The sequence below is a fragment of the Myodes glareolus genome, chromosome 9, assembly GCF_982192425.1.
Source record: "Myodes glareolus chromosome 9, mMyoGla1.1, whole genome shotgun sequence".
NCBI classification, from domain to species: domain Eukaryota; kingdom Metazoa; phylum Chordata; class Mammalia; order Rodentia; family Cricetidae; genus Myodes; species Myodes glareolus.
In genome coordinates this window covers 7,350,399-7,361,306 of record NC_142034.1, presented here as the reverse complement: position 1 = coordinate 7,361,306, position 10,908 = coordinate 7,350,399, and the positions used below count along the sequence as shown (strand labels likewise).

Here is a 10,908-nt window from a genome sequence, read left to right as displayed (position 1 = left end):
AGATACAAGGAGCTGCACGCGTCAGTCATTCTTCCCTCAGACCTGTCTGACTCCAAAAAGCTGAAAGCAGAGCCAAAGCCACCAGGCAGGAGCCAGCCCACGCCGTCACAGGTCACCACCTATCCTTCCACCGTCAAGTCCACTATTTGGTCACTCTGGCCTGCAGAGGACAGCCTTCTCCGTGAGGACAATGAATGAAGGACCGAGGGAAGCTGCCTAAATATGTTTTACTCAGCAAGGGCCCCGGGGAAAGGCTGGCTTTCCAGCCTCCAGTTCCCACCTCCACCCCAGTCTCGACGGATGCCAGCCATCTGTTAAGTGCAACCAGAGTCAGCTCGTGGTTGGGAGTAGGAAGGAGTCTTCTTGGCCACTGCCAGCCAGAGGAGGCCACGGCAGGCTTAGGAGGGCCTGGAGCAGACTGGGGACACTGGACATTTATCTCCCGTGCAGCTGTCTGGCCTGGGGAGTGGACAGTTCCAGTTCTGCTCACACAGGGTGGCAGTCACGGGCTCTGCCAACCCAGCTCTGTAGGGCTTCTCCTCCATGTGGCTGGTCTGCTCCAGAAGCCACTGCCGCTCTGCCTCGCTCACTGCCAGTCTGAGAGTCACCTCCTGGAAGACACTGCTCACAGCCACCTGCAGGAGCCGGGAGAGCAGACCTAGCGTCACAGCCGTGTTCCTGGCGTCAACAGCTCTACCTCCCTAGGCCGCTCCTCTGGGTAGCCTTACCTGCTTAAAATGAAGCTTCTGGAACATCCGGATGCTAGGCTCATTTTCTTGCCCAATTTTGGCCTCAAACTTGGTGAGACCTAGCTTCGTCACGCCTCCAGAGTTATCAGAGAGAGGGGGGCACACAGTAGAATAAAACCTCCACTCCACTAGTCTCCCTGTCCCCGCCTGCAGTAGAGGTGCCTGCCGTCTGCCTCCTCCCTCATGCCTGAAGAAGGCTCAGCTGAGGCCTACCACGTGCTCAGCTCTGTCTGTCTTACCATAGGACATCATCAGGAGAGACGCCTCGGTGCCAAGGCCCTGGCCTCTGCAGCTGGGCTCTAGGAGAAAGCACACTGTGCTAGGACCGGGGACCAGGCTCCAGTATCCCTGACAGGCAACAGCTCACTGGTCTACCCACGGAAAAGAAAGGTACAGGCACGTGAAAGAAGGCACGAGGCTCCTAGCAGTCTGAACCCCCTGTCCCCTTCGCCAGGGAGCTCCTGGGAGAAGCAGAAGGGCCTCCTCCACAGCATGGCAGAGCATCTGAATCACTTCTTTTTGGAGGATCCCCTCCTAAGCATGGAACAAATGGAGCCTGAAGACTAGAAACTCAAGGGTGAAGGGCCTGGAGGGGCGGGGGGAGACAGCTCAATAGTAAAGTGTTTGCAAGGAAGACCAGAGTTTGATTTCCCAGATTCCGTGTAAAAAAGCCAGGTGTGGTGGCTGGCCAGTACCGGGGACAGTCAACCAGTCTAGCCTACTTGGCAAGCTCCAGGATGAAGAGAAACCCTGTCTCAAACACACACACATACACACTCACACACACACACACACACACACACACACACACCCCACAACACAAACAAAGCCTAAAAAGATGGCATTGAGGAACAAAAGCCAAGACTGGATGCATGTGTGCACACACAGGTTAAAGTCACGCCAAGGGATGTGGAAGAAAATATGAACCCCAGGGTTAGTCGTCATGCTGGGTGGGAGACAAGGGAGCAAGCTGCCACAGTCAAGAGCTAGCTGACCACAGCTGACTGAACTACCCCTGGGCACCCACTAAGCTCTCTGAAGTTCTGCCTGGGCCAGGTAGGACAAACCTGCAATCATGACCTCGATCTCCCCCAGGGTGGGGTCTTCTAGGTCTGTGAGGAAGAGGTTCACATCTCCCACCATGCAGCTCTCTTCAGGGGGGCGAGGTTGGGCCTGCCACTTTGCTGCATCCAGTACAATGAAGGTGCACTCTGAGGGTGGACACAACCATTAGGGTCTGCAGTCTTCAAAGGGAAAAGGTGAGGATAGTGTTCCCACCCAAGCCAGAGAACAGCAGGCGAAAAGGGGCCGGCGCCTTGTAGAGTTCCAGGTCCGCCTTTGATCTGAAGTGGGGAAACAGTCTTCCCCAAGAGGCATCTGTACTCAAAGGAACAAGGGACCCAAAGAGTAGGACCTGCACCAGGTTTGCAAAGGACATGAGGGCAGGGCCTAGATTAATGGCTAGAAATCAAATTGCTTTATTCTCTCTAAATCCCTCCAAGCCCAGTGCCTGCTCAGGAAAGAGGACAATACAGCCAGTCACAGGGGCCACTTCAAGTGGTTCAAGCATAAGCAACCTCCAAATGTTTTACCACAGTTTAGTGACACCCCGAGAGGGGCAGTAGCTGAGAGGTGAGAAAGGACAGGAAAGTGGAGGCTGCCTGGGAGGGTGGGGCGGGGAGGGGCGCTTCTCACTGTCTTCATCTTCGCGCCAGCTGCCCTGCATCGCATACTCCTGCTCTAGGGTCAGCGGCTCTGAGGCTGTCAGGTGCCGCAGCTCCTCCGACTTCATCCACTCGTGGTACCTGCGGATGCGGGGAGTCGGGGGAAGACTTGGTCTTAGACGGGTGGATCAACAGCATGGATTTCGCTGGGTGCAGAGGGACAGGCCTGGATGCCCAGCACCTGGGAGGGGGAAGAGGGAGGATCAGGAGTTTGAGGCCAGCCTGAGTGACAGGAGACCCTCTCTTGAGAGAACAAGCATGCAAGCTCTGTTTGCAGAGAGGACTCAGAGTCAGCCTGTCAGCACCACAATTCCAAATTGCTCTAAAGTACGAGTGTAAACACAGACACGAATCCCAACACACAGTACGGGTTCATGGTTTCTAAGATGAAGAGGAAGACAGGGATGAAGGCCCCACAGCACTGTCAGAAGACTCGAGGAGAAGGCTGTGGTCAGTCAGAAAAGGCAGATCTTTCCCTCAAGCTGCAGTAGAGAGGGGCAGCCTTTCCACCCAAGAAAGCTGTGTCCAGCTTTCCACCCAGGCCGTGTGAAGCCAAACATTCCTCCAATTCCTGAGGATAAGGATATGCCAAGCCAACCTCAGCAAAGACAGTTGGGCAGACCTCCAGGGACCTCCCCAAAGCAAAACTACTGGTAGAGGATGGGAGCATCCGCTCCACTGCCAGTTTCTCAATCTACCAGGCATTTGCTGATGAAGCCCACCCACAGGGAGTCCCTGCCACTCACTTCTGGCCTTTTAAACAGTAGCTATCAAGATCATACAACATTCAACATCTGGAGCAAGCACATGGAAGTGCCATCAGTAACCGAGAACGAGGGACGTCTTTGTTCTTTGCTACACACATTTAGATGATGTAATTCCTAATTAAAAAGCCAAAAGGGAAGCTGAGAGGTGAAAAGGGGAAACGGGAAGCAAGTTCTCCACTTCAGCATTATCCTTCCTGGATGTAATTTTATCCCCTTTGGAGACACAGTCTCACTGTGAAGCCCTGGCTGACCTGGGAAACTTACTATGTAACCCAGGCTGGCCTCAATCTCACAGAGATCCACCTGCCTCTACCTCCTGAGTGTTGTGCAGCCCCGCTCAAGTAATGCTCCCTAGGACAAAACCGGCTCCGAGATTAGGAGTGAAGAAGGCCTTTTCACTGGGCCGATCCCCACAGTCCCCCCACGCAGCAACAACTGCTCCCAGCTGGGTTACCTAGGCACATGCTCAGAGGTGTAGGGTACCAGGACCACCTTCTTGCCCAGCAGCACAGTGTTCTGATTCAGCCTCATTGTAGCTGCCTACAGGTGAGAGAGTTAAAGACTTCAGAGCCCCAAGTGTTTTTCCACGTAGGGTGGAAACTCAGGCTTTTCCTGTACGGGTGGGGCTATTTTAACACGGGGGCGTCCTGCCTTTCCCCCACAAATATTTGAAAGAAGAGATTCCAAAACTCTTGCCAGATAAAGAACCGAAATAGCCAACAATTCTTGGTTCTCATCTCGGGGGCCAAGCTTTGGCTGCGGTCTCTATTCCCAAGAACTTGGATCTATCAAACCCGAACGCCAAATAACTAGGATTCACACGCGAAGAGCCCCAGTCCGGGGAGTCCACCCTCAAACGACTTGTCAACCCCTCTTTAAACCTGTTTCCAACCTTCCTTCCAGCGTCCACGCCACCCGGCTCTGGCCCTCCCCTCTTTCTGGTCCCCCACGCCCCACTCGAAGTTCTCAAGCCTCAGCGCTTTGCGTCCCACGACAGTGGTTCCTTGACCCTCTAACCGCCGTAGTCTGCAAATTGCCAAGCTCACACCCATCCCCCGCCGAGGAAGGCGTCCTCAACAACAGGCGTCAGCACCTCGGCCAGACAGCCAGGCTTTCCGCATGCGCGGGTGCGCGCACCCTCCACTTCCGCCACGCAGACGGCAGCCGCGGGGCCCAATCCCGGCCACGCCCCCGCGAGGCGTCCAATCAGAACACGGTGCCCCTCTCGACGCGCTCTCCTGGAAGGTGGGCTGGGGAGCATGCGCATGCGCGCTGCGGGCCCTGGTGCGGGACAGCTGGTGCCGGACAGCTGGTGCCGGGTGGCAGCTGAAGAACTGGAGGCGGTGGCCACTGTGGCCCGGAGCTAGCTGTGCTGCAGGTCTGGGACGAGTGGGAGGGTAGGATACGGTGGAGATAGGTGTGAATTTTGGAGTCTCACCAGGAGTGGAGGAGAGGGAGAGGCTCAGAGCCGGGATCTTGAGAAGGGAGGGAGGCTTAAGGGTGGGGAACCCTAAGGTAGGGCGGAAGACAGGTGAAGCAGCGGGAAACCCCATTTAAAAGAAGCTCTGGGGGAAGGAGTTAGGATAGCGGGGCGACCTAGGAAAACCCTGGCTGTCTGCTGTAGGCCGAGAGGCAGACAGCTGTGCTGGCTGTCCTGTGTAGAAGTGAGCTCACAGATACTGGAATGAAGTGGATATAAGCACCCTTAGGTTAAAGGAGGGCTTTGACGGCGAGTGCAGGTACTTGGAGTGAGAACGGCATCCAGGAATGGAAAAGTGCCGTGCATAGCAACAGTCAAGTTAGAAGGCACTGTCCAGGGAGCTGCGTCCCACCAAGGCTGTTTCATGACAGACACTGAGGTCAAAGTGTCCGAGATCAGAGGGCTGGAGGTGAAAGAGGCAGACCCCAAGTCCCATCCCTGTCCGTCAGAAAATTAAAGTCTACTCTTTCGTCTTAGGAGCCGCAGCAGCTGCTGGCCTTGTACGAAGCAGCCTCTTCCGCCAACCCTTCCTCATTTTCTGGAGATGGCGGGTGAAATCACAGAGACCGGGGCGCTCTATTCTCCTTATGTGAGTTTTCCTCTGTCAATGTGTTCTGCTCACCGTCATGCTCCTGGTGTCTAGAGAAATCCACAGACTGGGCGGCGGGGGCGCACACCTTTAATCCAGCACTCGGGAGGCAGAGGCAGGCGGAACTCTGTGAGTTCGAGGCCAGCATGGTTTACAGTACAAGTTCCAAGATGGGCTCCAAAGCTACACAGAGAAACCGTATATCAAAAACAAAACAAAAGGGGGAAAAAAAAGAAGCCCACTGTTCTGGTGATTGCCCTTGTTTAAGTAGACCCTGGTGAAAAATGAAATTGAAACTTCACATGGCTGGAGACAGGGTCCAACTGTCTCAGCTCAGACTATAAATATCAGGCTCATTCCCCTTCCATTTATTTGTTATTTTTAAAAGTTTTTATTTCTAATGACGCGCCTGTATGTGGCTGTGGGCACGCCTGCAAATCCCAGAAGAGGGCACCGGATGCCCTGGAGGTGGAGATGCAGGTGGTTGTAAGCTGCCCGGTGAGGGTGCTGGGAACTGAACTCAAGGCCCCTGCAGGAGCAGCAGGTGTTCTTAAGTGCTGTGTGCTGTTTTATCAGCCCTAGTTCCCTTTTTCGATGCCTCCCATAGAGTGTCAAGCCAAACACAACTAACTTCTTAGTCTCCCATGATGTCTGTCTCGGGGCTTCTACAGGTTGTCCACAATTCTGCCGTTCAGAAGGGCAGTCCCTGACAGCTGTGGTCTTGGAGTTTCGTCCACCTCAGGAGTCTTCGACCTCTTTCGTCTTTAGCTGGATTTTAAATTGCATAACTTTTATAGCCGTGGATGTCGAAAGAGATGAACTGCGGAGACTTCTAGTTGCCGTTTGGTAGAGGCTGCAATTATGACAATTAGACGGATTGATTTCTCTCTGTCTTGAGTCTGTGCCCCCTTCCCCCCCACACACTCAGTTTATCTTCTCTGCGTAATAGCCAGTCGATCGCGGTTATTACGGCATGGGGCCTTCACTGCGTACGTAGCTGGGGGTGATCGTGTGAATAACCAGGATTGACTCACAGTCCTACCAGCTCTCCCCATGAAAAGTGGCTCTTCTCCACGGAGCCTTCCTTCTAGAACTTTCCCAGCTTCAACAGCTGCTCTGCCGTTCACACACAGCCACAAAGTCTCCCCCTTCACCTCTGCAGTTGACCAGGGAAGGTCTCTCTCGAATGTCGGCATGGAAGGGACAGTGAGCCTCCTGTTTGTGCGGTCATGTGCTAGTTGCAAGTCTCCTGTCCGCAGTAAGATGCCTGCCCGATCCCTAAAAGTTGCTGCGGTTTCTGCTTCTTACAATAACTGCGAACTGAGAGACCAGGAAGTGAGTCATTGCTGTGGCTGAGTTTTAGGAGGAAAGCAGTTTATGGCCCCATTTCTTGTGTGTGGGTTTTATTTAATCCAGGGGCTTTGCGGTTGCCATAAACAAGTGCTGGGTTTGTTGTTGTTGTTGTTGTTTTATTTCTTGTTTTTTATCTTAACAGTGAAGAGAGATGTGGGGGCAAGATGGGCGATGATGGTGATGGCTTAGCCAGGAGGTGGTGTCAGGGTTATGAGGACAGCAGCCGCCTTCCTGTGGGTCTTTATTTTTCTTTTAAAGATTTACTTATTTATTTATTTATTTATTTATTTTGATTTTCGAGACAGGGTTTCTCAGTAGTTTTTGGTGCCTGTCCTGGAACTAGCTCTTGTAGACCAGGCTATCCTCGAACTCACAGAGATCCGCCTACCTCTGCCTCCCGAGTGCTGGGATTAAAGGCCTGCGCCACCACTGCCCGGCCTGAAGATTTATTTTTTAATGTGTGTGAATGTCTGGGCTGTATATATAGATCACACGCATGCAGTGCCCACAAAGACTGGAAGAGAACATCAGGGAACCCCTTCCCCCCCGGGAACTGGAGCTATGTCTGGGTTTTGTTTTGTTGTTGTTGTTTGTTTTGTTTTGCTTTTGCTTTTTTCGAGACAGGGTTTCTCTGTAGCTTTGGAGCCTGTCCTGGAACTAGCTCTTATAGACCAGGCTGGTCTCAAACTCACAGAGATCCGCCTGCCTCTGCCTCCCGAGTGCCGGCATTAAAGGCGTTCGACACCACCACCCGGCTCTATGTCTGTTTTTAAGCCACCCTGTGCTATGAATTGAACTAGGGTCCTCTCTGAGAGCAACAAGTGCTCTTTATCACTGAGCCATCTCTCCAGATGCTGAGAGTTCATTTTTTAAATTAGTTTTCTGAGAATTTTGTATAATGTGTTTTGAACATATTGACCTCCTCCCCTAGCTCCCCCCAGATCCGCCCCACTTCCCCACCCACTCAACTTTGTGTCCTTTTTGAAACAAAACCAAAACAAAAATCCATCAAGTTCAGCTCGTGCTACCAATATATTCTGGGACACATGGCCTCCTACTGAGCATGGGTCACTTGCCAGGAGCTACTCTGCTCCTGTCCCACTAGCTTTTAGTTGCCAGTGGTTCCTTGGCTTCACAACCTCCTTCCCCCTCCGTGCTGGGATTTGCTCAGGTCTTGTACATGCTGTGACTACCACTGTGAATTCATGAGCTGTTTCCCTGAAGTCACCCAGCCTCTGACTCATATTCCTTCCCCCTTCCACCACCTTGTCCACTTTACCTTAGGGCTTCTTTGTCCACCATCCTAGAATAAGGTTGTGTGTGTGTGTGTGTGTGTGTGTGTGTGTGTGTGTTGATGGGTTATTGATTTTTTTTTTAATGTATACAATGTTTTGCCTGCAGGCCAGAAGAGGGCACCAGATCTCACTCTAGATGGTTGTGAGCCACCATGTGATTACTGGGAACTGAACTCAGTACCTCTGGAAAGGGAGCCTCTTAACTTGCTCTTAACTGCTGAGCCATGTCTCCAGCCCTGGTTATTGTTTTTAAGTTTTATGTTTCGGGGTATTTTGCTTGCATGTATGTCTGTGCACCATGAGACCAGTGCCCACAGAGTCCAGAAAAGGACATGAGATCCCCTAGAGCTACCGTGTGGGAGCTGGGAATTGAACCTGGATTATCAGAAAGAGCAGCCTAGTGGTCTTGACCACCGAGCCATCTCTGCAGGTGCACACCACCGCTACCCCTGCCACTGCCGATGCCATCTCCCTCCCCCTCCCTCCTCCTGCCCTGTCTCTCTGGGCTTATTCTTACCATTTGAAACCCTGCTGTGTGTGTGTCTGTGTGGGGTTTGTGAAAATGGGTACAGGGCTCACGGAGACAAGAAGAGGGTGTTGGATCCTCTGAAGTGATGCTTGTGAGATGCCTGACATGGGTGGGGGTCCAAACGCTGATGCTCTGCGGGAGTAGTAAGTGCTCTTAACCTAGAGCTCCCTATTCAGCTAGGCTGGCTGGACAGCCAACCCCAAGGGTCCTCCTGTGTCCCTACTGGGACAACAAGTACATGCTCCCATCCTAGGTTTGAGTATTTGTTATTCTGAGACAGTCTTACTGCATAATGGCTAGCCTGGAACTCACTATTTAGACCAGGCTGGTCTCAAACTCATAGATATCCACTTGCCTCTTCCTCTGCACCCTGCTGAGCCCCAGGTTTTCGTGTGTGTGCTCAGGATTGAGCTCAGGTCCTTGTGTTTGCACGACAAGCACTTTGCTGACTGTGCCTTCTCCCCGGCCCTACAGTCTTAAATCCTGGTCAGGCTCACACACACACCATGGCTGCCTTCTGATCCCTTTGGTTGGCACCAGAGGGGCTCTTCGGGAGATGGTGCTTGGTGTCATCGGTGTCTTCTGGATGGAAGAGAGGCAGATAGGACACCGTATGAGGGTATGGGGCTGCTGGGGCTGTGCCTCCCCCAGTTCAGCCACAGGGGAGTCGGGTGAACCTGCATATGTAAGCTTATCCAAGGAGAGCACAACAGGGTCTTACTCCTCCACTCTCTGCCACCCCTCCAATGAGGTTGCTTTCCCCACTGTCATGTGACCTCTTTTTCCCTTTCCACAGCTTCTTTTGACCTGGCCTGTGGCTGAGTTGAGAATGACTTCCTTTTGTCTGTTCCTCATGACTGGCATTCACTGAGTACCTTTCCCAAATGTAAAGAGGATTTAATATGTTACCAGACTTCTGAGAGAGATGGCTCAGCGGTTAAGAGTACTACCTGCTCTTCCAAAGGTCCTGAGTTCAGTTCCCAGCAACCACATGGTGGCTCACAGCCGTCTATAATGAGATCTAGTGCGCTCTTGAAGAAGAGACCTGGTCAGTCGTCCTCATAAACTTAGACCATGAAACTCAATATGAACAAGTTCAATAGAACTGCCATATATGGGTTAATCAAGCATGCCTTAGCATTGCCAGAGCATAAATTTCAAAATTTCAATTTTTAGACTTCTGAGGCCCACCAATGGCAAAGAAGTCCTGCCTTGCCCTGCATGGCTCTCTGAGCTCCCAGCAGACAGTGTTTACTCTGGACCTAAAAATAGCAACAAAGCAAGACAACTTCTGTCTGTTCCCTAGTTTATTCTTTTAATTAAAAATTTTGTGCATTTTCCCTGAATGTTCGTCTTATGATTTTACTTCCTACAGAAGCCAGAAAAAGGTATTAGATCCCCAGAACTGAATTTATAGATGATTGTGAGCCACCATGTAGTGCTGGGAATCTAAACCTTGTCCTCTGGAAAAACAGTCAGTTCTCTTAACCACTGAGCCATCTCTCTAACCGTACAAGTGCTTCTTAGTTTTTTTTGTTTTTTTGTTTTGTTTTGTTTTTCAAGACAGGGTTTCTCTGTGTAGCCTTGGCTGTCCTGGAACTCGCTCTGTAGACCAGGCTAGTCTCAAACTTAGAGATCTACCTGCGTCTGCCTCCCGGGTGCTGGGATTATAGGAGCCCAGCTTCTACAAATGCATCTTAGACTACTTAATTCTCCCATAAAGTTTTTGCCTAGTGTCACTTTCTTAAAACCCTTTGCCTTCTTAGTTCCACCATGAGAGCCTCACCCAGACTGTTTTCATAAAGTCCTTACTCCTGCTTAGTGCTTCTTGTAATAGTGGTAGGCGGAGAGCAAAGGGTGACATTAGGGGTCAGCTGGGATCTGTTGTTAGTGCCCTGTTACAGGGGGTCGGGGGGGCGGGCACCAGAGATGACCACTCAGACACGGTGTATAGCCAATTGAACGTTTTTATTCCAGCCAGCTGGGACCAAACCCAAGTGTTGGGGGTGGTAGGGGATTTTAGGTGTGGCCCCGTGTCCAGAACATGGGGTTTTTAAGGGCAGGCCCTCATGCACACATCACTCAGTGGGGGTGGGGGATGATGGGGGGTATTCACAGCATTAGCAGTTTGAAGCAAGCAGTTTTAACAGACTCTAAGATAAGCCGTTATCTGGAAGAGGTTCCCCACAAGCAAGCAGGTTTAACAAAGGCTAAGATAAGTTAGTTAGGGCGTCCTGACCTTTGGTTCCTAGAACAGAGTTGGGTGGTTTTCCACAGGATTCTCCACCAAAGAGATAAGATTCTAGATAAACCACCTCAGCAAGAATCCATGGAAGCAGCTGCACCGTCTTGCCCCATCACACCTGCTTAAACCCTCAAGCCGTGGCACCCCCATCACTTCCGTGAGGAAGGACACTTCTGT

At 51.8% G+C, this 10,908-nt stretch overlaps 2 protein-coding genes across 9 annotated transcripts in view; one reads left to right on the top strand and one right to left on the bottom strand.

Annotated features, from left to right (window-relative positions):
- Nucleotides 1-208: 208 nt before the first annotated feature.
- Nucleotides 209-4,399, bottom strand: Nat9 (N-acetyltransferase 9). Of its 8 annotated transcripts, none has more exons than XM_048452062.3 (7): nucleotides 4,334-4,399; nucleotides 3,695-3,780; nucleotides 2,445-2,554; nucleotides 1,817-1,960; nucleotides 989-1,048; nucleotides 729-823; nucleotides 209-635 (listed from the first exon to the last, which is right to left on the bottom strand). In XM_048452062.3, the coding sequence occupies exons 2-7, from the start codon at nucleotides 3,769-3,771 to the stop codon at nucleotides 399-401; spliced, it is 723 nt and encodes a 240-aa protein (XP_048308019.3). In that variant the 5' UTR covers nucleotides 3,772-3,780; nucleotides 4,334-4,399; the 3' UTR covers nucleotides 209-398. The 8 variants fall into 8 exon arrangements, with proteins under 8 accessions (XP_048308019.3, XP_087765926.1, XP_048308020.3 ...); XM_087909800.1 differs by having other exon boundaries at nucleotides 4,289-4,391; XM_048452063.3 differs by having other exon boundaries at nucleotides 4,250-4,374.
- Nucleotides 4,400-4,493: 94 nt separating this feature from the next.
- The window catches only part of Slc38a12 (solute carrier family 38 member 12), a 62,277-nt gene continuing 55,862 nt past the window's right edge, over nucleotides 4,494-10,908 (top strand). The window contains exons 1-2 of the mRNA XM_048452055.3: nucleotides 4,494-4,618; nucleotides 5,198-5,309. Of these exons, the coding sequence (XP_048308012.1) occupies nucleotides 5,265-5,309 (45 nt within the window). The 5' untranslated portion in view covers nucleotides 4,494-4,618; nucleotides 5,198-5,264. The remainder of the gene's footprint in view (nucleotides 4,619-5,197; nucleotides 5,310-10,908) is intronic.

What these genes read in the sequence shown, in the direction of transcription:
- Nat9 (XM_048452062.3), bottom strand. Translation starts at nt 3,771, where the DNA reads ATGAGGCTGAATCAGAACACTGTGCTGCTGGGCAAGAAGGTGGTCCTG. An exon ending in TCTCCTGATGATGTCCTATG is followed by an intron (nt 824 to 988) that starts GTAAGACAGACA and finishes ATAACTCTGGAG; the next exon opens with GCGTGACGAAGCTAGGTCTC. An exon ending in AGAAGCTTCATTTTAAGCAG is followed by an intron (nt 636 to 728) that starts GTAAGGCTACCC and finishes CGGCTCCTGCAG; the next exon opens with GTGGCTGTGAGCAGTGTCTT.